This window comes from Pelophylax lessonae, assembly GCF_965119305.1.
Source record: "Pelophylax lessonae genome assembly, chromosome: 4".
In the NCBI taxonomy this organism is placed as follows: domain Eukaryota; kingdom Metazoa; phylum Chordata; class Amphibia; order Anura; family Ranidae; genus Pelophylax; species Pelophylax lessonae.
Genome location: NC_138771.1, coordinates 27,159,247 through 27,185,805, shown reverse-complemented (window position 1 = coordinate 27,185,805; position 26,559 = coordinate 27,159,247). Strand labels below are relative to the sequence as shown.

General features: G+C 45.8%; 1 protein-coding gene and 1 long non-coding RNA gene across 2 annotated transcripts in view; one reads left to right on the top strand and one right to left on the bottom strand.

Moving 5' to 3' along the window:
• The window catches only part of ADAMTS17 (ADAM metallopeptidase with thrombospondin type 1 motif 17), a 540,263-nt gene that overhangs the window by 413,456 nt on the left and 100,248 nt on the right, over positions 1 to 26,559 (bottom strand). The window contains exons 4-6 of the mRNA XM_082253049.1: positions 13,442 to 13,614; positions 767 to 850; positions 501 to 655 (exon numbers count right to left, since the gene is read on the bottom strand). Coding sequence (XP_082109175.1) covers positions 501 to 655; positions 767 to 850; positions 13,442 to 13,614 — 412 coding nt within the window. The remainder of the gene's footprint in view (positions 1 to 500; positions 656 to 766; positions 851 to 13,441; positions 13,615 to 26,559) is intronic.
• Positions 8,982 to 9,662, top strand: LOC309552225. The gene is made up of 2 exons (XR_014225132.1): positions 8,982 to 9,263; positions 9,467 to 9,662. It is a non-coding gene; the product is annotated as an uncharacterized lncRNA (long non-coding RNA).

Genomic DNA, 26,559 nt, shown 5'->3' with positions numbered 1-26,559 from the left:
TTTGCGTTAAGGAGAGCAGTGAGCTGAGAAAGACTTCTGAAGGTGAGGTGGTGTTGACTTTTTCTGTGTGAAAAGAAAACAAATAGACTATTGGTCTTCTGCTGTATGACCAGCAGTGTCTGCCCAGCAGTAGGTTGGGACAGACACCATAGGTAGGTTTCCTGTGTTCTGAAGGTAGACGCCCCAAGTGGCCAGGGTTTATTTTATGTTTGTTTGATTTATGCTGTTTGGATGCTTGCACTTGTTTCCAGCAAATTGGAAGAATAAACCATAGACCGTTGTTTTCAACCACTCCTTGGCTGTCTCTCTGTGTAGCGAACCCACCCAAGGGGTCACCCACACCCGCTACTGAGCTAACCCCTTACAATAGGTAGAGGAGATGTAGGAAAGAGCATAGTCTATGAAGTAGAGTTTTTATGGGGAGGAACACGTGATTCATCACAATAAACAGGGACCCAAACATTATTGAAATGACCATATGATTGTAGTTTTCTCGTTACCTGGTCATAAACACAGCTACATCCACAGGGGTTTCGTCCTTGGCTCCTGGAACGTGGTTGTTTCCTAAATACTTGGTCCCTCCATACTCCTCATTCTGCCAATGGCAAAAGCTCTCCAGAGATCTCTCTCCATGATGCCCAATAGACAGCTTGGTCTGGAAAATGGACACGTATGACAGTGAATTGCAGTCTCACTAGAGGTGGGCAACAAGGCAACAATTACTTCTTTAAACTTCTCTGTTAATGTTACAATTTTCCTCACTTACTGGGCGGCTGTGCAGCAGGACCAGCTTGGCAACACGGATATTTACTTTAATTCCCAGGCTTTGGTGTTGAAACATGTTGTAAACCTGAAAAAAAAAAACAGATATTTATTTTTATATCCATCCTTTTCTTCAAACAATCTCAAATCTATTGACTGATACAGTTAAAGTGGAGTTCCGGCCTATTTTGCAACTTTAGTGATTCCTGGAGTGCTCGCTATGCTGATCAACAATTGGGCATTTTCAATTTTTTTCGGGGGTCCCTTACATTATTTTCAGGGCATTTTTGATTGTACTTCCTCCTCCTCCCCTCTCTGTGGCCACGGCCATCGACATCACTTCCGCCTTTGCATTGCATCCTGGGAGCTGTTTGTCATCACTCCCAGGAGGCTGGAACCGGGAAGAACTTTCAGAACACTCCCTGGAATCAGGAAGGAGGACACAGCAGATTACACTGCGGCTTCAGATGCCCACATCTAAGATGGCCGCACCCAGACAGCATTTTTAAAAGTAAGATTTTGACTAAAATCCAATACTGTACACCTTGTAAGTTTGAGAATAAAGGGCGATGGATTAGTATTATAGGGGTATTTTTAGTTAAAAAAGGTATTTGAGGCCGGAACTCCGCTTTAATGAACAGTCTACAAATGTATCCAACTAACCACAGGCATCATCCATTTATCTCTATATTACACAGCTCAAAAAAATGAAAGGAACACTTTGAACACACATCAGATCTCAATGGGGAAAAATATCATGCTGGATATCTATACTAATATGGGCTGGGTAATGTGTTAGAAATAAAAGGATGCCACATTGTTTGATGGAAATGAAAATTATAAATCTACAGAGGGCTGAATTCAAAAGACACCCCAAAAATCAAAGTACAAAAATGATTCATAGTTACATAGTAGGTGAGGTTGAATAAAGACAATAGTCCATTCAGTTCAACCTGTGTAGGTGTGTGTGACTGTAATCATATTGGCGTCAGTAGGAGGAAATAATGCCTTGTATCACTAGGAGAAATAGTGCTCCAACGGCCGCAAAAAGGCAAGCACCTTAGGCCACAGTTTGGAGACCACTGCCCTTGTGGATTGTTGTCGCTTCAAAATGTACATGAGCTTCCTTTGGGGCATTTGGTGCATTTTTTTTTTTCTAACAGAATTCAAGAGGTGCACCTGAAAAACATGTAAAACATATTCTTGCCTGGTAACCCCCCGGAAAAAAAAACATAAAATGACCAAAACAAAGTTTAACTGGGAATGGGGCCTCAAAAGGCTAAGCAATATAGTATGTACAAACACTGGACCACAAAAGTGGATACAGCTAATCATATATCAGCTTTCAGTATACAAATAGTTACATACAGGGCTTTTTTTCAGCGGGAACGCGGGGGAACGCAGTTCCGGCACCTCCAGTCTGAATGTATGCAATGGCAAAGGGGTGCTGGGGCCAGTGGGGTGAGCTGAATAGCCTATTGATGCTGGCTGCTGGGGGATGTATTGTAGCTGTGGTGAATCTCTTGTTGCTGGAGGGCATTATGTTGTGGGGGGAGGGGGCTACTGTTGCAGTGGAGGATTTATTGTTGCTTGGGGGAACTATTGTTGCTGGGGCTCTATTGTTGTATTGTTGTTGGGGAGGATTTATTGGGGGGGGGGATTCTTGCAGGGGGGGGATTTATTGTTGCTGGGGGGCTATCGTTGCTGATTGCAGGGGATCTATTTTACTGTTTATTCTATTGTTGCAGGGGAAGATTTATTGTTGCTGGAGGGATCTATTGTTGGGGGATCTACTGTTGCTGATTCCAGGGGATCTATTTTGCTGCTTTTCTAGTTATTAACAAATTCTATACAAATTTTCTAGAACCACAACATGAGACTTGGTTCAGTATTCTCTAAAAGGGGGGTACTAGGGGGTGGGTAGAGGGTGGAACCGAAGGGCATCGCTCGGAGGTGGGTAGGGGGTGGAGACAAGGGTGACTCAGAAGAGGGGAGTACCTGCACCTATTCTCTGAGAAAAAAAGCCCTGGTTACATAGTTAGGTTGCAAAAAAGACACAAGTCCATCCAGTTCAACCAATAAAAAAATAAATAATTTAGAATAAAGTTTGCATTTTAGATAAAATAAACCAACACCAAGCAGCTTCCCTTTCTCCCAATTTATTCATCAGACTTGTTCCACCTTGCAGTGAACAGCTCTGAATATTTTGTAATGATCCGAATTAAAACTCACTCGCTCTACACTGTTACCATCACAAAATGCCTTGACCGTGGTCACTGGTCAGTGTGCAGAAGGAAGAAGCCACTCAGCAAAGGACCCGGAAATTTGCTGCTAAGGCCAGCAAATTTCTTTCCTACAACCATGGATTGACAGGATTGACAATGTTGACAGGGGAATCCCTCGCCCCGGGGAGCTTTTGTGTTCTCCTGGGGGGGGGGAGCCGTTCCCACCGGGAGAACACGTTGATTATTGCTAGTGGCTAAAGCAGCCGCTATCAATAATTGCATGTAAAATCTCACAGGCAGGTTGTATCCAAGTTGATTGATCAACTTGGATACATTCAGCCTGCCCATAAATGGTTTGAATGTCTTCTGATTCCTGCTGAACCAGCAGAGATTCAAACCACCGATGGCCGGCTTAACCACTTGCCGACTGCCTAACGCCGATCTACGTCGGCAGTCAGCCCCTCACAGGCAAAGTGACGTAGGGCTACGTCACTAGCTTGTGAGGGTCTAGGGAGCGAGCGCGCGCCCCCGGAGGCGCGCTCCCGCTCCCGCGTGGTCACGGACCCCCCCGCGCGTGTGACCAGCGGACCCGATGTCCGCCGGTCACTCGGCGATCGGCGGGGGAGAGGGAGAATGCCAGGCAGCTTGTGTAAACAAGCCACCTGTCATTCTCCTCGCTGTAAAGACACTGATCAAACGGATCTAGTATGTAGATCCATTGATCAGTGTCCTTACAGCTCAAGCCACAGCCAATCACAGTAGAAAGCACGCCCCTAGGGACACACACAGCCCCTCCCTTCCAAATAAAGTTAACCCCTTCACAACCAGTGTATTTTTACAGTAACAGTGCATATGTATAGCACTGATTACTGTAGAAATGTCACTGGTACCCCCAAAAGTGTCACAAATGTCAGTCAAGGGTCCGATCTGTCCGCCCCGAAGTCGCAGTAGCGCAAAAAAAAAATTGCAGATCGCCGCCATTACGCGTTAAAAAAAAAACAACAAAAATGACAAAAATCGTTCCCTTTGTTAGTAAACGCAATAAGTTTTGCGTAAACCAATCAAAATACGCTTTTTGCGATTTTTTTTTACCAAACATATGTAGCATAAAACAAATTGGCCGAAAATTTAAAAAAATTTTGATTTTTACTTTTTTTTTTGGGGGGGAATTTCATATAAAAAAATGTGAAAAATATTGTTATTTTTGCAAAATTGACGCTCTTTTTTTGTTTATAGCGCGTGATCAAAAAATCGCACAGGTGATCAAATACCACCAAAAGAAAGCTCTGTTTGTGGGAAAAAAAGGACGTCAAATTCGTTTAGGTACAGCGTCGCACGACCGCGCAATTGTCCGTTAAAGTCACGCAGTGCCGAATCGCAAAATACCCCCTGGTCAGGAAGGGGGTAAAATCTTCCGGGGCTTAACTGGTTAACACTGTAGTAGCGCTGTCTACTACAGCGATTGTCAGATTCCCCAGCAATGCCTCAGGGATGAGATATTATTATTATTTATTATTTCAGGTACTTATATAGCGCTGTCAATTTACGCAGCACTTTACATATACATTACACATTCACATCAGTCCCTGCCCTCAAGGAGCTTACAATCTAGGGTCCCTAACTCACATACATACACAGCAGGGCCAATTTTTTTTTATTTTTTATACAGGATCCAATTAACCTACCAGCATGTCTTTGGAGTGTGGGAGGAAACCGGAGTACCGGAGGAAACCCACGCAGGAACAGGGAGAACATGCAAACTCCAGGCAGGTAGTGTCGTGGTTGGGATTCGAACCTGCAACCCTCTTGCTGCTAGGTGAAATGCTAACCACTACATCACTGTGCCGCCCACATATACATACATACATTGTGCCAAACTGTACCAATATAACTATACAATACAGATCATACCTGGAGTTCAGATTTAGGCCCCTTTCACACTTGCCGCTCCGTCGGTGGACTCAGTCTTTCTCAGCGGGGGATCCCCCGCTGAGCAGGCGGATGGCAGCTGTCTCTGCGCTGTGTGCGGAGACAGAGCTGTCAGGTCCCCGCTGTTCTCTATGGGGGAATCGGATGAGAACAGACCGCCTGTCTGTTCTCATCCGATCCGCCAGACGGATGGAAAATAGGGTTTCCATCCGTCCGGAGTTGATGGATAGGATTAGGATGTCAGAGGACATGTCTCCGCTGACATCCGATGCCCCATAGAGATCCATTCAGATCCACCTGAAAAACTGACAGGCGGATCTGAACGGTCCGCAAGTGTGAAAGGGGCCTTAGAGCGGAACAAATCTCTCTCAATCAACAGTAACTTTTTTTACTTTCCTCATGCTCTTAAGATTAGTAAAAAAAAAAAAAAAAAAAAAAAAGAAGATGGGAAGGTATATGATCTTTAGTTGTTTTACATTTCTAAAGCTGCTTCCTGGTTTCTGGCCTAGGCCAAATTATGTCATACATTCTTCTGCCTGAGCTAATGGCAGATGGATTCCAGGAAGTAAACGCTGCATGAATCATCTGCCCTTACTTAACCACTTGCCGACCGCTGCACGACTATTTACTGCGGCAGTCAGCCTCTCCTGGGCTCGCCCACGTGCATGTAGGGGGCAAGCGCGCGCCGCCGCCACGCTCCCGCCCCCCCGCTCACTCGCGAGTGATCGGCGGCTCCGATGTCCGCCGGACACTCGCTATCTTACACAGGAGAGGGAGAAGGACAGACGGGTGATGTAAACAAAGCCGCCTGTCATTCTCCCTGATGTAAGCACAGAGGCTATGCGATCCTGCTGTGTAGGATCATATGTCTCTGTGATTACGTCACAAGCCACGCCCCCCCTACAGTTAGAATCACGCCCCTAGGGACACACTTAACCCCTTGATCACCATTAAAGTTAACCCCTTCCCTGCCAGTGTCATTTTGACAGTAACAGTACATATTTATAGCACTGGTTACTGTAGTAATGTCACTGGTACCCCCAAAAAAGTGTCAAAAATGTCAATCAGGAGTGCGATCTGTCCACTGCAATGTCGCAGTCCCACAAAAAAAACAAAAATCGGAGATCTCCGCCATTACTAGTTTAAAAAAAACATAAATCTTTCCCGTAGTTAGTAAACGCAATAACTTTTGCGCAAACCAATCAAAATACGCTTATTGCGATTTTTTTTACCAAAAATATGTAGCAGAAAACAAACTGGCCAAAAATGTTAAAAAAGTTGATTTTTACATTTTTTTTTTGAGAATTTCATATAAAAGAATTTGAAAGATTTGGTTATTTTTTCAAAATTGTCGCTCTTTTTTTGTTTATAGCGCAAAAAAAAAAAAAAAAAAAAAAAAAAATCGCACAGGTGATCAAATACCACCAAAAGAAAGCTCTGTTTGTGGGGGGGAAAAAAAAATTTCATTTGGGTACAGCGTCGCACGACCGCGCAATTGTCAGTTAAATTCACGCAGTGCCGAATCGCAAAATAGGCCCTGGTCAGGAAGGGGGTAAAATCTTCCGGGGCTTAAGTGGTTAATAAATAAATATATATAAAGTATTACGCTATGGGATTCTCTACCATTTTTTACATGCACGTGGTTCATGTTTGCTGAGTCTACCCTGTTGTCTGAGGCTGGAATATATCTGAGTGTCCATCCTAGTATCCGGTTACACTGAGGATCCTGGGAGTATACATCATTGAATAAGGCACTTGATACATCTCAATCTGGTAAGCAGTCTGCATCACTAGTGTTTTTTTTGCACTGAAGAGCAATACAGTAAACCCCCCTCCATTGCGGGGGTTACGTTCCGGACCCAGCCGCGAAAATGTTATTAAAATGCATTGTAGGCGTGTTTATTTTACTGTCACTGTACGTGTAAAAGCATTTTAAGGTCTTTAAACACACTTTTAATACAATAGAAACTCATTTAAACACATAAAAGATACTGAGAGACAGAGCAAGAGCTATGGAAAACACAAAAATATTTCATTTTTAATGATTTATATAGTAAAATAACATTACAAAAAAAAACGCAATATACCGGGACCGCAAAAACTGATCCACGTTTAAGCGGGGGTTTACTGTACAACATTTTGGATGTATCAATTTCACACGGACTATTGGATTGATTTTTTGCTGTTTTTGTAGTTGAGAACCCAGAATTTTTGACTTTTATACACCTATTTTTATCACAAACATTTTTTGGAATAGGAATTTAATTCCTGGACTTTTGCATTTAATATTGTACTTTATTGCACAATTTTCATTTTTAAAGCGCAGCTTGTTTTTTATATATTTTTTGTTGGGTGTATGTCACACTTTAAGTTGCTGCTTTGACTTGCTAATTTATCTAGCGCGGTTACTTCCTTTATACTGATATGATATTTAGTTGTTTTACATTTCTTCAGCTGCTTCCTGGTTTCTGGCCTAGGCCAAATTATGTCATACATTCTTCTGCCTGAGCTAATGGCAGATGGATTCCAGGAAGTAAACGCTACATTAATCATCTGCCCTTACTTAAGATGGCCGTGGTTAGAAATGCTAGGGGAGTGTTTTTCAAAGTGGTTTCTCAACAAAATAAAGCATGGAGACATGGATGGATTCGGGGGGGGGGGGGGGGAGGGGGTTTGCTATGGATATAAAAAAAAAAAAAATGAAATAGCGCTTTCAATTTTTGGTGCTCAGATACAGTTTAGTTTCGCTGAAATTCGCCCCACTCTTAGATCTGCTTTAATAAATGTATTTAGCTATTTTGCTAGAGTTCAGCTTGAAATAAAGTAGATTGACCCATGCTATATTTATAAGCATTTCAGCGAACATCTTCACAAACTTTTTTTTAGTAAAGCAATGTAAAATCAATGATGAACATAAAATGTATAATATGTAGCGATCGACTTCACCTTTCTCCCATTTACAAAATTCATGGCAGCCGAGTTGTTGCCGGTGACTGCACTAAATAAACCCGAGCAAATAATTTATATGCCGAAAGGATATTAAAACTATTTTAAAGATCATGTCATATTTTCAGGCGTTTAAAGTTGGAAGGTTCACTATCCAATTCCATGTGGGAACCAAACCTGGCCATGACTCAAAAAGGACAGTTATGGTCCTTGGAGAGGACAGAAATATTTTGGAGTCAATTCTCTGTATTCTATGTTGGTGCAAAAATAGTTGTAGGATTTATAGGTTAGGTGTTTATTTATTTGTGGTATGGATGACATCATACTGTCGCCAATCTGAAAGGCATTCCAGATAGTGGCTCCACATTTATGATGTTTGTGGACAGCTGTCATGGAATTTAAACAGTGCCGTCGTCAACTTTCACAGATACTGAAGATCTATGGAGGGAACATTAATAGGACATGAATAGGAGCATGCCAATGTGGCCTGCAACATGATACATCAATGCTATACTGCAGGTTTATAGGCATGCTTTATTATTACAGCTATTACCCCTCATTCCAAATACATTTATATCTGTCATTGTTATTACTGCTTGTTAAATATATTACCAACGGCATCTCTTCATTTATTTGAGGTCATTCACTAAACAGCAAAGCATGTCTAAACAGAGACTTGTATAACAGAGATATAATCTAATATATTCATATATAATATACAGTAGTATAATATAACAGAGATGTAATGTATAACAGAGACTTACCTGTTTCACTGTGTGCTTCCCCCCCCCCCCCCCCTGGAGACACAGCCAATCACAGAAGGGGCGCAGTCTTAAAAAGGGCTTAGAATGCGGAGCCACTTATTCACACGCTCGCAGCCGGACCCCTTGTGTTCAATAGCGACTTCTCTGGTCACCCTTCTCCAGTGGACCCCACTTCCCCCTAGGATTATTTAAGTTCTTCATGGGGTCGGAGGCTTCAGTAATACCAGTATACAGTGCCTTGCGAAAGTATTCGGCCCCCTTGAACTTTGCGACCTTTTGCCACATTTCAGGCTTCAAACATAAAGATATAAAACTGTAATTTTTTGTGAAGAATCAACAACAAGTGGAACACAATCATGAAGTGGAACGAAATTTATTGGATATTTCAAACTTTGTTAAATAAAAAACTGAAAAATTGGGTGTGCAAAATTATTCAGCCCCTTTACTTTCAGTGCAGCAAACTCTCTGCAGAAGTTCAGTGAGGATCTCTGAATGATCCAATGTTGACCTAAATGACTAATGATGATAAATAGAATCCACCTGTGTGTAATCAAGTCTCTGTATAAATGCACCTGCACTGTGATAGTCTCAGAGGTCCGTTTAAAGCGCAGAGAGCATCATGAAGAACAAGGAACAGGCAGGTCCGAGATACTGTTGTGGAGAAGTTTAAAGTCGGATTTGGATACAAAAAGATTTCCCAAACTTTAAACATCCCAAGGAGCACTGTGCAAGCGATAATATTGAAATGGAAGGAGTATCAGACCACTGCAAATCTACGAAGACCTGGCCGTCCCTCTAAACTTTCAGCTTATACAAGGAGAAGACTGATCAGAGATGCAGCCAAGAGGCCCATGATCACTCTGGATGAACTGCAGAGATCTACAGCTGAGGTGGGAGACTCTGTCCATAGGACAACAATCAGTCGTATACTGCACAAATCTGGCCTTTATGGAAGAGTGGCAAGAAGAAAGCCATTTCTTAAAGATATCCATAAAAAAGTGTTGTTTAAAGTTTGCCACAAGCCACCTGGGAGACACCAAACATGTGGAAGAAGGGGCTCTGGTCAGATGAAACCAAAATCAAACTTTTTGGCAACAATGCAAAACGTGATGTTTGGCATAAAAGCAACACAGCTCATCACCCTGAACACACCATCCCCACTGTCATACATGGTGGTGGCAGCATCATGGTTTGGGCCTGCTTTTCTTCAGCAGGGACAGGGAAGATGGTTAAAATCGATGGGAAGATGGATGGAGCCAAATACAGGACCATTCTGGAAGAAAACTTGATGGAGTCTGCAAAAGGCCTGAGACTGGGACGGAGATTTGTCTTCCAACAAGACAATGATCCAAAACATAAAGCAAAATCTACAATGGAATGGTTCACAAACAAACATATCCAGGTGTTACAATCCAGTGACCCCAGTGAACACCAGCCTGTATCCTGCTCCAGTGACCCCATTGTACTAAAGATTCAGCCTCTATGACCCCAGTGTACTCCAGTCTGTATCCAGTTTCTATGACCCCAGTCTACTCCAGCCTGTATCCCTAGCTCCAGTTACCCCTGTATCCAGCTCCAGTGACCCCAGGCTGTAGCATTCCCCAGTGACCCCAGTGTACTCCCGTCTGTATCTGGCTCCTGTGACCTTACTGTATTTATAGTCTGTTTCCTGCTCCAGTGACCCCAGTGCGCTTCAGCCTGTATCTCCAGCTCCAGTGACCCCAGTGTACTTCAGCCTGTACCCCCTGCTCCAGTGACCCCTGTATCTCCATCTCTAGTTACCCCAATGTATTCCAGCCTGTATCTTTATCCTGTCACCCCAGCATACTCAATATCCCGCTTCTGTGACCCCAGTGAACCCCAGCCTGAATCCTCAGCTTCAGTTACCCCTGTATCCAGCTCCAGTGACCCCAGTGTACTCCAACCTGTATCCAGCTCCTGTGACCCCAAGCATACACCAGTCTGTATCCCGTGACCCCAGTGTACTCCAACCTGTATCCAGCTCCTGTGACCCCAAGCATACACCAATCTGTATCCAGTGACCCCAGTGAACACCAGCCTGTATCCTGCTCCAGTGACCCCAGTGTACTCCAAGCTGTACCCAGCTCCTGTGACCCCAGCATACACCAGTCTGTATCCAGTGACCTCAGTGTACTCCAAGCTGTAGCCAGCTACATACATACATATATACACACACTATATATATATATATATATATAGATAGATAGATAGATAGATGTAGCACCCTCCTAGATAGGTGCTAGGTAAAGCATTAGTTTTGCTCCATCTGCTTATCAGAGGAGCCTGATCGGTTAGTTATGCCTGTTACATGTGTCCAGGTGTGAGTCACTTGGTCTGAGGGAGTGTCCCCACTGTATCCAATAGGGGAGCCTGTTGGACAGTGGAGGAAACCCGGCCAGTGACACACAGGCTTTTGTGGCATTCCCAGTGGGAGGGCACCAAGCAGTGCATCCTGGGATTGACCATAAAAACTGAGGGCACATGTGACAGTGCGTCTTTGGCGGGAAGCAGAGTCCCAGGAGGAGGGTGATGGTAGTCTCTCCATCTGTATGCTGAGGAAAGTGGTCACAGGCAGTCGGCCTGGTGAGCCAGGTGTGGAGCTGTGCCATAGAGGTCCGGGAGAAACTGACAGCTGAAGGCAGAGCTACCTGGGAAAAACAGTGTCCATGAGTAGCAGCCGATCCTAAGCATTTGCGCGAGTACTGCTACTCGTGCAAATGCACCCATACCTGAAACCAATACTTTCAGGCTCGGTTCTTCCAGCTGTCAGCGGGATTCCCCCACTGAAGGCTGAAATGTAAAAAAAAAAAAAAAAAAAATCCAGCAAATATCAGTTTTTAAGGAGCAGGGGCGTCCCGTCCCTAACAACCGATGACTCATTCAGCTGTCAGTGGGGTTCCCCAGTTGACAGCTAAAGTGTTAAAGTCTGGCAATTGGAGCTGTCAAAAAAAAAAAAAGGCAGCCAGGCAGGGTTTATCAACAACATTGCTCAGTTACTGTAACACTAAGATAAAAAGAAACATTGTTTCTTTTTGTATCTTTCTGTTTCTTCATGTACAGATCAAAAAGGGTGAATTTTGATTTGCAGATGAACTCAGTTAAAAACAACATATCAACATGTTTTTTTTTTAATTAAATGTTCCTCTGTTACCTTTCATTAAATGTTTTTTTGGTAATGCACTAGGTGCATGCACCTTCCATTAATTTTTCCCTTATTAACCCTTAATTTACTCTACTCAGCCTTAACTCATTCTCCTCCATTTATTTATTTATTATTTTCTTTTTTTTGTTCACTTCTGTTTTATAAACTATTAATAATTAAAACTTTTTTTTTTGTTTTCTTTGTTTGTTAATATTTTTACACCTTTGACATATATTTACATGTTTAACAAAATGTGTAAAAAAAAAAATGCATTTAATTTGTAAATAACTTTTCAATGTACCTCTGCCGACAGCTGAAGTGTAAACAAAACAGTTGCGGTAGGTATTGGTAATTAGGCTACGTTCACATGTGGGTGTAGCGGATCGTGGGCAGAATCACAGCGAATCTGCCCGCGATCCGGAAATCATTGCAAATCGCAGGACGCCTGTGCGTTGCCCGTGATTTGCAATGGCACCCCAAACGCTGTGCGATGTTGGCGCGATTTCCGCCTGCCGAATCGCGGTAACATTGCACGACGCATGACGCCCCAAAGAAGCTCTTGTACCTTTTTTGTGCGTCATGCGACCCGCGATTTTGTTTGCACAATGTTACTGCGATTCGGCAGGTGGAAATCGCGGCAACATCGCAGAGCGTTTGGGGTGCCATTGCAAATCACGGGCAACGCACAAGCATCCCGCGATTTGCAATGATTTCCGGATCGCGGGCAGAATCGCGGTGATTCTGCCCGCGATCCGCTACGCCCACATGTGAACATAGTCTTAGTGTAAAAAAAAAAAAAAAAAAAAAAGTACAAAAAAAAAAAAAAGATACTCGTAAAAAAAAAAAAAAAAAAAAAAATGGTATTAGTGCATTCCTACTAGACTAGTAACAAATTTGATTTTGCTGGCATTTGTACATAACAAATGTACAGTACATGCAGATTCACTTGCAATGTTTTTTAGAAATACACCCCTAGTCATTAGTAAATCCAATGTAAGTTCTAAGACATTAAAGGAGAAGAACAGCCAAAGCTCATTTGGCTGTACATCTCCTATGGATCACAGGAGTGCAATCCGTTCTGCAGTCCCGTGACCCGTTTTCAGCAGAGAACGGTCTGAAGTCCGCTCTCTGCTGACGTCACAGAAGTGGGTCCAGGTACCGCGTCATCACGACCACGGAGTCGGGATCAGCCAGGTGCCTGGACTGACACCCGGCTCAGCCTTTCAGCAAGCCGCTGAGAGCCTGAGCCGGCCGCTCCACCCACTTACTTTGACCGCCACCTGGCTCAACCTCCCAGTGAGCCGCTGAGAGCCTGAGCCGGCCGCTCCCCGCCCCTCCACAGCCCAGGGCTCCAGTGAGCAAGGAGGGGGCAGAGCGGAGAGCGGTGATTGACAGTCAGCAGCTCTCTGCTCGGGGAGCTGTCAGAACTGAACGATTAGCGGTGTTCGATCGCTCGGTTCTCAGTGTAGAGGTACCGGGGGACAGATGCAGCATCCACCTAGGTATGATTCTCAAAAAAAAAAAAAACTAAAGCTATACATCTCTTTTAATATAAACATCTAGACCCAATTCACTGGGTTAGTGGGTGACTGTGTACAGATAAAGAGAAACAAAGGAGCTATTAATGAATGAAATCTCCACTTTATACATACCATGTTCATGACAGTAAGAATGAATCTCTGTGCGGCATCTGCTCCATGATATTGTACCATATCAGAGTCTGCCACCACCAGAGTCTCCACCGTATGTTCCTCGGTAAGTCGGATGGCATTCCTCCGCTCCCGCCAATCACTACCGCCTTCCCTCCTGCTTGTCTTTTTTCTTCCTAGAAGTGCAAAACGGAAGATCAGTCCTTGCAGCGCTATGAAAAGTATGACGGATTACACAGTGATAGGCAACCATAAGCAAAGAGGGCAATGGTCTGGTTCCCGCCCAAGCACGCCTCCATCCCAAATTACATATAAACATAGAGAAAATGGCCCGCGGGACTTTGTATGAGGTTGGTGCTATTGGCTGGAGATTGAATGAATACCACAATAAATATGTAAAACAATATATAATTTTATTACATTGTATAGACAAGTATAGCGAATAATGATAGCATGTAAAAAATATCACATAGCATAGCTCAATGGCCGTAATAGCATAGTGTAATAACATGTACAATATTAGACGCCGATAGGTATCCTGGTATAACCACTTGGTTTGGATAATAGCCTAGATGCAGTAATAGTAGTTCCATGATGGTAGATTTTGATACATATTGATCTGACGCGTTTCGGGAGCTACATCTCCCTTCTTCAGAGATCTATGTATTTGAATGTATCTACAAAAGAACAATAAGTTTGAGTATGTATTGGAGGATGTAAGGCTATAGTATACAAATCAAAAGGGAGTGATGATGTTACAAAGGAGTATAAATTACTCACAGGTTGATGAAACTAAATGGAAATTGGATTCCCGCGTAATGGTGGCGGACCGAAGCCTGACCCGGGAGCTGAAGGGTCCCATGGAGAGCAGCCAGAGAGGGGGGTGGTGAGAGAATGATGGGGAAATGGACCTTCCAAATCTGTTGTGTGTGTGAAAGGAGAAGAAAAAAAGATGTAGCATAGTGCTGTCAATGGTGTGAAATAAAGGTTGAGATTGGATGAAAAAAAGCTGATGTGAGAAGTAAGAAGGATGCAAGCTGGGTGAAAAAAAAAAAAAAATGTATACTATAGCCTTACATCCTCCAATACATACTCAAACTTATTGTTCTTTTGTAGATACATTAAAATACATAGATCTCTGAAGAAGGGAGATGTAGCTCCCGAAACGCGTCAGATCAATATGTATCAAAATCTACCATCATGGAACTACTATCACTGCATCTAGGCTATTATCCAAACCAAGTGGTTATACCAGGATACCTATCAGCGTCTAATATTGTACATGTTATTACACTATGCTATTACAGCCATTGAGCTATGCTATGTGATATTTTTTACATGCCATCATTATACGCTATACTTGTCTATACAATGTAATAAAATTATATATTGTTTTACATATTTATTGTGGTATTCATTCAATCTCCAGCCAATAGCACCAACCTCATACAAAGTCCCGCGGGCCATTTTTCTCTATGTTTATAGGCAACCATAAGAAGAACTGAATTGAAAATTGAAGAATTGTGATATACAGTACCAGTAATGCATCGTCAAAGAAAATCTAGATCCTCGTCTAACTTTTAAAGTGCATGCAATATGACACTGTTGGAGCTACAAACAGAAAACAAAAAATCCAGCTTTTGCCTTTCTTTTGCATTTTTGTAGCCAGGGCAGGAGCTTGCATTATCAGTAAAGTTTAATGTGGTAACAAACTAAAAAATAATATATATATATATATATATATATATATATATAACAGCTTATTAGTTCATAGATGTGGAGGCTGCATTAGTGTTCCTTTCATTGCTTTTTTATTTTCTTTATTTGCACCCAGTGATCCAGCCAGTAAATCTGTTATTTTTCAGTTTTCCTTTAAAAGATTTATTGGTTGTTTTTTTTTTTCGTTTTTTTTTAAGAATCATACTTACCTAGGTGGATGCATCTTCGGTCAAATGCTGCATCTGTCCCCTGACGCCTCTACACTGAGAACTGAGCAATCAAACCTCGCCGATCGCTCAGTTCTCACAGCTACCTTAACAGAGAGCTGCTAACTGTCAGTCACCGCTCTCCGCTTTGCCCCCTGGAGCGCTGGGCTGTGGAGGGGCAGAAGCGGCCAGCTCAACCGCTCACTGGGAGGCTGAGGCAGGTGGCGGTCAAGGTAAGTGGGTGGATCCAGACTTCATTGTCGCAATCTTGCCCGAGCTGGCTCTGTGACATCAAAATGGTCACAGGAGAGCAGAGCGAACTGCACTCCTGTGATCCACATGAGTACAGCCAAATGAGCTTTGGTTGTACTTCTCTTTTAATAGACCAGGCTGTCCAGTAAAAGTGTCAGCTACAGGCTTGAGACAAACCATTTACTAACAGAGGTGCTTAAAAAGGATCCGCTTTTTTGGCTGTACTTCTCCAATGTATCACAGTAGTGCAGTCCGTTCAGCACTTCTTTGACACGTTTTCAGACAACGGGGTAAAGCCTGCTTTCAGTTGACGTCACTCAGCTGGTCAAGACTTTACAGTCGGGATCCACCCCCCATGCTTGAACCGGCAATTGGCTCAGCCTATTGTATACGCTGCTAGGAGACTCCCCTTCCCAGACCAGCATTCCAGCACTGGAGGGGCGGAGCAGAGAACTGCTGACTGACAGCCACCCCTCTCTGCTAAAAGCAGAGGGCAGAACTGAGCGATCAGCAGCATTCAAATGCTCACTTCTCAGCGGAGAGGCAGCAGGGGACACATGCAGCATGGGATCAATGCTTCATCCACCTAGGCGAGTAGTTTTTTTTTTTAAACACCCCACTTTTTTTTTTTAATTATGTGAAACCTTTACCCTAAAAAGAAAAAGAAAAACTATAATGCCACATTCACACCTGCGATTCAGGCCAGTGCGATATGCAGCGGCAGGAATCTTCCAATTCCTGCTGCGGCTCTGAGCGGGTAGGTGAGGCCGCCGGGCCCTGTTCACTATAATGACAGGTCGCCGGCGGCCGCAGGTATTCGGGTCTCTCTGCACAGCCAACAATTACCTGCGGTGATTGCTGCTGGATGCACTGTGTGTGTTTTTTATAGCCCAGTACCGTTATTGTAATATCCAAACTGAATGCATTTATCTATATTTTACTTTATGTTAAACCCCCTTAAAGAAAGTAGGGATGCATCAATGCCATTTTTGTTAACCCAGAGTACGAGTACAGATACTTTTTATCTTTTAAGTACTCGTGGATACCAATTACCGATGCCTATAACCTAGGAAGAGTGGGTAGAGGGGTGGTTTGGGAAGGGGGAGAGCAGCCCCATCAAAGTGCAGTATGACCGCAATTTAATGTATAAAAGGTGACGCTGGTGTATTGGTGGCCAGAGGTCCAGGGGCGCTGGTGGCTCCCAGCACTTCCTGATAAACTCGTAGACACCGGGCTGCACTGATGAGGTAACAAGAAGGGACATCCAGTGCACCCAAGTGTCTCGGAGATTACCAGGAATCACTGGGAGCCACCAGCGCCCCCGGACCTCTGGTCACGGACACACCAGCAGCTACCACTCGAGAGCAGAGTGAATAAACACCACTTTCATCATTTATGCTGGAATTCGTTATTAACTTTGTAAGAGTATTTCTTACCTTTTATAAATTAAATTGCGGCCATACTGCACTTAGATGGCGCTGCTCTCTCTGTCCTGAAGGACAGGAAGGTGACAGCTGGCAGGAGGGAAGGAGGCGGCGGGGAGGGGAATCCAATGGACAGATGAAATGTCATTAGTTGTTAAGGACACGGCGGCCTCGCACCTTAACAACCAATAATTGCCGGAAATATTTTTTTTAATTTTCAGCTGTTAGCGGGAAATCCCGCTGACCGCTGGAAGAACCGAACCAGAAGGTATCGGTTTGTGGTATTGGTGCATTTGCACGAGTACGGGTATCCCTGCAAATGCCTAGTATCAGCACCAATACCGATATCGGTGCAACCCTAAAAGGAAAGTATTAGAACTATAAAGTAAAATACAGATAAATGCATGTGTTTTTCCATAATACAGTAACAGCAACAGAAATAAAAAAAATAAAAAATAAAGTTTAGTATATAAATAAAAAATGTTATATACAGTGGGTACGGAAAGTATTCAGACCCCCTTAAATTTTTCACTCTTTGTTATATTGCAGCCATTTGCTAAAATCATTTAGGTTCATTCTTCTTCCTCATGAATGTACACATAGCACCCCATACTGACAGAAAAACACAGAATTGTTGACATTGTTGCAGATTTATTAAAAAAGAAAAACTGAAATATCACATGGTCCTAAGTATTCAGACCCTTTGCTCAGTATTTAGTAGAAGCCCCCTTTGATCTAATACAGCCAGGAGTCTTTTTGGGAAAGATGCAACAAGTCTTTCACACCTGGATTTGGGGATCCTCTGCCATTCCTCCTTGCAGATCCTCTCCAGTTCTGTCAGGTTGGATGGTAAACGTTGGTGGACAGCCATTTTTAGGTCTCTCCAGAGATGCTCAATTGGGTTTAAGTCAGGGCTCTGGCTGGGCCATTCAAGAACAGTCACGGAGTTGTTGTGAAGCCCCTCCTTCGTTATTTTAGCTGTGTGCTTAGGGTCATTGTCTTGTTGGAAGGTAAACCTCTGGCCCAGTCTGAGGTCCAGAGCACTCTGGAGAAGGTTTTTGTCCAGGATATCCCTGTACTTGGCCGCATTCATCTTTCCCTCGATTGCAACCAGTCGTCCTGTCCCTGCAGCTGAAAAAACGGAATTTTTGTAAAATCTTACCTGTAAAATTCCTTTCTCTGAGTCCTCCGACAGTCGCCGCCCACTTCATATTCATCACCAATGGGGTTATGTCCTTTATTCCGTAGGAGTAGCTAGGCAATAGAATATGTTAGTACAAAGACTTTTAACATATCCCACCCCCAGGGGGTGGTCCCCTCAGTACATAACCCTCCACTTCCTGTATCCAACTCAGTTTCAGTGGAATAGCAGTAGAGAGTACATCAAAACCCCAAAAGAGGGGCGGGGGCGGCGACTGTCGGAGGACTCAGAGAAAGGAATTTTACAGGTAAGATTTTACAAATGTTCCGTTTTCTCTTACGTCCTCCGACAGTCGCCGCCCACTTCATATTCATCACCAATGGGGATGTCCCAAAGCAGTGTAAACATGAGGGGTGGGAAGAACACAGCCGCGCCCAAGGCAACGCCGTCTCCCCATCAGAGAAAGGAACCTTACCAAAGGAAGGAAACCAGTTGGGCATAAGAACAAAACACTCGCTCAACAGGAGCAAGAAAACCCAGGGAAAAAACAAAAATCCCAAAAAGCCAAAGAACCCGTAACAAGGGCTCTAGGGAACTGCCGCACTAAGAACCTTGCGGCCAAAGGAAGCATCAGCCGATGCCTGAACATCTACTCTGTAGAATATCGTGAAAGTGTGTACGGTCGACCAAGTCGCCGCCTCACACACCTGAGCCACAGAGGCCCCATGACGACAGGCCCAAGACGTACTCAGAGATCTGGTAGAGTGCGCCTTCACAGGTACAGGGGGAACTTTCCCCCTCAAAGCATAGGCCTGATCAATGGTCCGTCTGATCCATTTGGCGATTGTAGAAGCCGACGCCGCCATGCCCTTCCGAGGACCTCCCGGAAGGACAAACAAGGCATCCGACTTGCGAGAAGACTCAGTCGATGTGAAATAGACTCTAATCGCCCGGACAACATCCAAGGAGTAAAGCAACACCTCCGTCGGATGCTTCGGCTTCGCGCAAAGCGAAGGTTTGACAATGTCCACATTGAGATGAAAGTCCGAAACCCTTTTTGGAAGAAAAGAAGGGTTAGGTCGCAAGACCACCTTGTCCAAATGCACAACCAGACACGGAGACTTGTAGGACAAGGCTGCCAGCCCCGACACTCGTCGAGTCGAGGTGATAGCCACCAAAAAGGCGACCTTCTTGGATAACAAAGACAGCGAGATCTCCCTGAACCTTTCAAAAGGAGCACGCTGCAACACTGATAGAACTAGATTCAAGTCCCAAGGGGTAAGAGGTTCCCTCCTAGGAGGGATCAGATGACGTACCCCCCGCACAAAAGTGCTAACCAAAGAATCAGATGCCACAGGCCGTCGAAAAAGAACGGCCAAAGCAGACACCTGACCCTTGATCGTGGCCAGCGCCAGACGCTGGTCAACACCCGTCTGAAGGAAGGGCAACACCCTAGACACCGAATAAGTGTCAGGAGAGAAACCCCTGGATACGCACCAGGCAAAATACGCCTTCCAAGTACGGTAATAAACCTTCCCCGAGGAAGACTTCCTCGCATTTATTAAGGTGTGAATGAACTCAGGGGAAAGACCCCTGTTCTTCAGGACCTCGGTTTCAACAGCCAGGCCGTCAAGGCCAGCGACTGTAAAGCAGGATGGAAGATCGGTCCTTGCGACAGAAGATCTTCTCGAAGAGGCAGACGCCATGGGGCGTCGATTGCCAGATTTACGAGGTCTGCGTCCCAGGACCGGTGCCACAAGAATCACCGTGGTCGGTTCCGCGAAGGAACCTGGACAGCAATTGAATCGGCGGGAACGCATACATCAGCAGGTACTGATGCCACGGGGCAACCAACGCGGCCGACGCGTCTGCCCGAGGATCGCACTCCTTGCCACGAACCGTGGTACTTTGTAGTCCAGACGAGACGCGAACAGGTCTACCTCCGGAAGACCCCACCTCGCGCACAACATCTGGAAGACAGCCGGGTGAAGGGACCATTCTCCCTGGTCCAGGGTTCGACGGCTCAGATAATCCGCCTGCCAAATTTTCACCCCCGGAATGTGACCTGCCGATATTGCCAGGACATGCGTCTCGGCCCAAGACAGAATCGCGGCCACTTCTCGAGCCGCCCGGGCACTCCTGGTGCCCCCTTGGTGATTGATGTAAGCCACCGCCGTGGCATTGTCCGTCTGCACCCGAACCGGGTAGCCGTGAAGATTGTCCGTCCAACGACGAAGACAGAGGAGTATCGCTCGCAGTTCCAGAACGTTGATCGGAAGGGAGGATTCCTCCGTCGACCAAACACCCTGGGTGGACAGAACGCCCAGAACACCACCCCAGCCCGACAGGCTGGCGTCCGTGGTGATCACCGTCCACGAAAGGGGACGAAAAGACTTGCCCCCCGATACTGAGGGGGATAGAAGCCACCACAGAAGATCCCTTCTGGTCTGAGAACTCAATGACATCTGGAGATCCAGAGACTGCGGACGCCCGTCCCACCTGGACAATATCTCCGCTTGGAGAACCCGCGTGTGAAACTGGGCGAAGGGAAATCGCCTCGAAAGCCGAGACCATCAATCCCAGACATCGCATGCACGTCCGAATGGACGAAGATGGAACGTCCCTGAGGGACCTGACTGCCTCCTGAAGAGCTGCGAGTTTTTCTTCCGGCAGGCAGACCTACGCCTGGACAGAGTCCAGAATCATACCCAGGTAAGAAATCCGAACCAATGGGCACAATGTCGACTTTGGACAATTGATCGTCCAACCAAACTCCTGCAGAGTCTGCAACGTGACGGACAGATCCTTCTCCAGACTCTGGCTGGTCGCAGACCGAACCAGAATATCGTCCAGATACCCCAGAACCGAAATGCCCTGGGCCCTCAACAAAGCCAGAACCGGTGCCAGCACTCTGGTGAACACCCTTGGAGCAGAGGCGAGACCAAAAGGCAACGCCACAAATCGGTAATGATCTTCCGCTATGGCGAATCGAAGGTACCTCTGGTGACCCTCGAAAATCGGGATGTGAAGATACGCATCTTGCAAGTCGATGGAAGCCATGAACTCCCCCGGAACCAGGGCAGCCACCACCGACCGCAGGGATTCCATGCGGAACTTGCGCACCCGCACAAGGCGGTACAGCGCCTTCAAGTCCAGAATCGGACGCACCTTGCCCTCCTTCCTGGGCACGGTGAGCAGATTGGAATAGAACCCCCGAAATCTGTCCCGATGAGACACCGGGACCACCACTCCGTGAGCCCTCCGGTCCTGCACCGCTAGATGCAGGTCCCGCAAACGCTCCGGGGATAACAGAAGACTTGAGGGAAAAAATCTGCTCTCCGGCCGAGAGAGAAACTCGATCTAGTGGCCAGATCGAACGATTTCCTGTGAAGTGGGTGAGGGCGCCCCTTCAGGCCGCACTGTAGTGGGCCGCAGAACCGGATTGGCCGGACCTTTGCTTACCTGCCCACGGCTTCTTGCGGGAGCCTTGACCCTTGGACAGCCTGCCCCAAAAATGTGACCGAAAGGCACGAAAGGACCCCTGAGGGGGCCGAAAGAAATCATTCTGTTTTCCAGGAGCCGTCTTAGTCTAGTGGGATTGAGGTAAGAGCGTGCTCTTACCCCCCATGACCCCTTTAATTAGGGCATCCAGGGATTCGCCAAAAAGGCGAGAACCATCAAACGGCAGATTGGCCAAGGTCCTACGTGAAGGTTGATCCACAGACCAACACTCCAACCAAACCAGGCGGCGAGATAACACCGCCACACTGTGTACACATGCAGCCAATGGAACCATATCCAGGTCCACATCACACAAATACATGACACCCTGGTGGATTTGATCCACCATATCCAAAGTCGCCTGGGGGGCAGAATCAGCCCCCAGGACACGCCTAAGCACCTGCGTCCAGTTCGCGACCGCCTGGGCCGCCATAAGTGAAGCAATAAAGCTTTCAACATAGAACCCATAATAGAATAGGTACGACGGGCAAAGGACTCCATCCTCTTGTCCGCGGCATCCCGGAACACCGGGGTGTCTGCAGCAGGAATCGCAGTGGACTTGTACAAAACTGCTAACGCCTGGTCCACCGGAGGTGGGACACACCAACGCCCATCAGTAGCGGGCGTAAAAGGATAGCGCAGCTTAAACCTACTTGGCACAGCAAAAGGTTTGCGTATATTACGCCATCGTTCTTTCACAGCGCGCTGAAAATCATCAGTGCATGGAAACATCTGCGATGATATGCGCCTTTTCTGCGTCCCATAAGCCGCCAAGGCAGCAGGAGGACATGTTTCCTCCTCCAAACGCAGAGTTTGCTTGATAGAAGCAACCAATTCATCCACGAGCGCAAGCTCTTCAGACGAGCCAGGGGGAGAATTATCAACCCCCTCTACCTCAGCCTCCATTACTGACCCTATAAGGTCCCGGGAGGAACGAGACCCCGATAAGGAGATCTCTGCCCCAGCAGCCCCAGTACCATCACCCTCTTGAAAACAGAGGAAATTGAAAACTCTGGGCCTTTTAGAGGATTGAGCAACCACCAGCATTTGCACCTGAGTCGCAAGGCTAGCCACAATCGCAGCCAAATCCCCCCCCCCCGGGGGGGGGGGAAACCGCAGTCCCCTGGCTTCCCCCTAAATTGGCAGGAAACTAGTATTCCTGAAAATCCATGCCCTTGCAAAAATAAATGGGTGACCGCCCCTTTAAGAGAGCGCTGCGATCGTAGCCCACTCACACTAAGCATCCCACACAAGGGACCCCCACAGGGACAAGTATACCAAGGCAGGATACAGGGAATAAAAAGAAATGAACCTGGAGAGATCGGTGCTGCTGCTGCTGCCTGCGGTGCTCCTGAAGGAAAGGAAATGCTGGCATACAGGGCGCTCTATGAAAGCCTATGGAGGCTACAAGAAAATGGCCGCCATGCATGTAAAACATGCGGCCGGAGCGATCGCAGTCAAAATGGCGCCGTTTGGCGCCGAAACTGCCGCTCCCACACCCCATGAGGGAGAAGTAAAACACACCATCTGCCCAAAAAAGGAACATGGTAACCCGCCGCAGCGGCGCTGTAATGTGCCCCAAGCATGAGAAACTCAAGCCCCACAGCACACAGCCATTCACACAAACAGAAAACTGACACAGAGTGCAGCCAGCCCCCCCTCCTGCAGCCCACAGCTTGCAATGTGAGAGATAGGGAAAACGTAATAGTGTGAACACAGGGCAAGGTACACAGTCCCAGACTGACACCCCCCAGACAGACAGGTCCCCACATAAATGCACTTACCTCTCACATGGCGTGGGGGACCCGCACAGGCGAACAAACCGCTGCACATGAGGCAGGGAGAGTCGCATCCAGGACGCATCAGAAGGTGGGTTGAGAAACCGCACAGCGTCCAGTGAGGTAGCCACCTCACCTAGCATCCCTGCACGGAACAGGGATGGGTCGTTCAGATAACTCAGGAGCGATACCTGACTGAACGCTCGATGGTGGGCTGAGAAGCCACTGACCCACAGCCTGCTACCAGGGGGGTCAGCCCGAGACGCAGCCCGCATGATCCTCTTCATCAGAAGAACTAACTAACGCTGGTAAAATAACAGCTAACAAGAAAGAGAGAAAAAAAAAACTCAAATAAAATCCAAAGAAAGGAAAGAGAGCTGAGACAAGGTGCCCCAGCACAGAAACTTCCAGCTACTCCTGACAGCTAGACAAATGAAACTGAGTTGGATACAGGAAGTGGAGGGTTATGTACTGAGGGGACCACCCCCTGGGGGTGGGATATGTTAAAAGTCTTTGTACTAACATATTCTATTGCCTAGCTACTCCTACGGAATAAAGGACATAACCCCATTGGTGATGAATATGAAGTGGGCGGCGACTGTCGGAGGACGTAAGAGAAACACCCCCACAGCATGATGCTGCCACCACCATGCTTCACTGTTGGGACTGTATTGGACAGGTGATGAGCAGTGCCTGGTTTTCTCCACACATACCACTTAGAATTAAGGCCAAAAAGTTCTATTTTGGTCTCATCAGACCAGAGAATCTTATTTCTCACCATCTTGGAGTCCTTCAGGTGTTTTTTAGCAAACTCCATGCGGGCTTTCATGTGTCTTACACTGAGGAGAGGCTTCCGTCGGGCCACTCTGCCATAAAGCCCCGACTGGTGGAGGGCTGCAGTGATGGTTGACTTTCTACAACTTTCTCCCATCTCCTGACTGCATCTCTGGAGCTTAGCCACAGTGATCTTTGGGTTCTTCTTTACCTCTCTCACCAAGGCTCTTCTCCCCCAATAGCTCAGTTTGGCCGGACGGCCAGCTCTAGGAAGGGTTCTGGTCGTCCCAAATGTCTTCCATTTGAGGATTATGGAGGCCACTGTGCTCTTAGGAACCTTAAGTGCAGCAGAAATCTTTTTGTAACCTTGGCCAGATCTGTGCCTTGCCACAATTATGTCTCTGAGCTCTTCAGGCAGTTCCTTTGACCTCATGATTCTCATTTGCTCTGACGTGCATTGTGATCTGGAAGGTCTTATATAGACAGGTGTGTGGCTTTCCTAATCAAGTCCAATCAGTATAATCAAACACAGCTGGACTCAAATGAAGGTGTAGAACCATCTCAAGGATGATCAGAAGAAATGGAAAGCACCTGAGTTAAATATATGAGTGTCACAGCAAAGGGTCTGAATACTTAGGACCATGTGATATTTCAGTTTTTCTTTTTTAATAAATCTGCAACAATGTCAACAATTCTGTGTTTTTCTGTCAGTATGGGGTGCTATGTGTACATTCATGAGGAAGAAGAATGAACCTAAATGATTTTAGCAAATGGCTGCAATATAACAAAGAGTGAAAAATTTAAGGGGGTCTGAATACTTTCCGTACCCACTGTATATATATATATATATATATACACACACACACATACATACACACACACACACACACACAAACACACACACAAACAGTCTTCCTTTCTTGACATCGGAAGCTGTCCAGAAGTGCCAACAGCACAGAACTGGTGGAAACCAGTGGGACCCAGGAACATTCATCTACTTTCCGGAGAAGTCTGGCCAGAAGTGATCTTCATGGAAGAATTGTGGTCAAAAAGCCATATCTCTGATGTTGAAACATGGCTAAGCGATTCAACTATGCAGGAAAACATAGAAACTGGGGTGCAGAAAAATGGCAGCAGGTGCTCAGGACTAATGAGTAAAATATCTGGCTGTAGCAGGAGGCAGTTTGTTGGCAAAGGACTAGGGAGCAGTACAATGAGTGTCTGCAGCCAACTGTGAAGCATGGTGAAGGTTCCTTACAAGTTTGGGGCTGCATTTCTGCAAATGGAGTTGGAGATTTGGTCAGGATCAATGGTGTCCTAAATGCTTAGAAATACAGGCATTTACCTAATCATCGTGCCATTCCATCAAAGAGGCTTGTGATTGGCCCCAAATATACTATATTGTCAAAAGTATTGGGACACCTGCCTTTTCACACACATGAACTTTAATGGCATTCCAGTCTAAAGCCCCATACACACGATCAGATTATCGAACGATCTGTCGTCCGTTTTTGTTGCATGCTAGTCTAATGTGGAAAGTGAAGAGGTTATTTTCATACGAATTTTCCCATACGACAGAATTCTACTTCAGAAGTGATGTCATGTGTTGGATTGCTTTGTATGTGTTCTTTCATTTCTGAGCATGCCTAGTCTTGCTCTTAAGATTTTTTTCAGATGAAAACTGTACTAATTAAGTGAAAATCGGACGTTGTGTTGACGTACGACAGAAATTTTATGGACTGCAGTTTTTGTCATCCGAAAATTCGTAATCGGCTGTCGAAAGCACTATACTAACAATCCAAAAATTGGCAGATCGTTCGTCGGACGAAATTTCCCTTACGAGTTTCTTATCGTGTGTACGGGCCTTTAGTCTGTAGGGTTCAATATCGAGTTGGCCCACCCATTGCAGCTAGAACAGCTTCAACTCCTCTGGGAGGGCTATCCATAAGGTTTAGGAGTGTGTCTATGGCAGTGGTTCTCAACTCTGGTCCTCGGGACCAACTAATAGGCCAGATTTTAAGTATTACCTTGGGGAGATACAGACTAGAATACTGCAATCACTGAGCCGCAAATGAGATCACCTGTGATGTAATTTAGTTATCTTGCAAACCTGGCCTGTTAGTGGGTCCCGAGGCCCGGATTTGAGAACCACTGGTATATGGGAATGTTTGACCATTCTTCCAGAAATGCATTTGTGAAGTCAGGCATGGATGTTGGACGTCAAGGCCTGCCTCGCAGTCTCCACTCTAATTCATCCTAAAGGTGTTCTATTAGTTTGAGGTTAGGCCTGTGCAGGCCAGTCAAGTTCCTCCACCCACAAACTCGC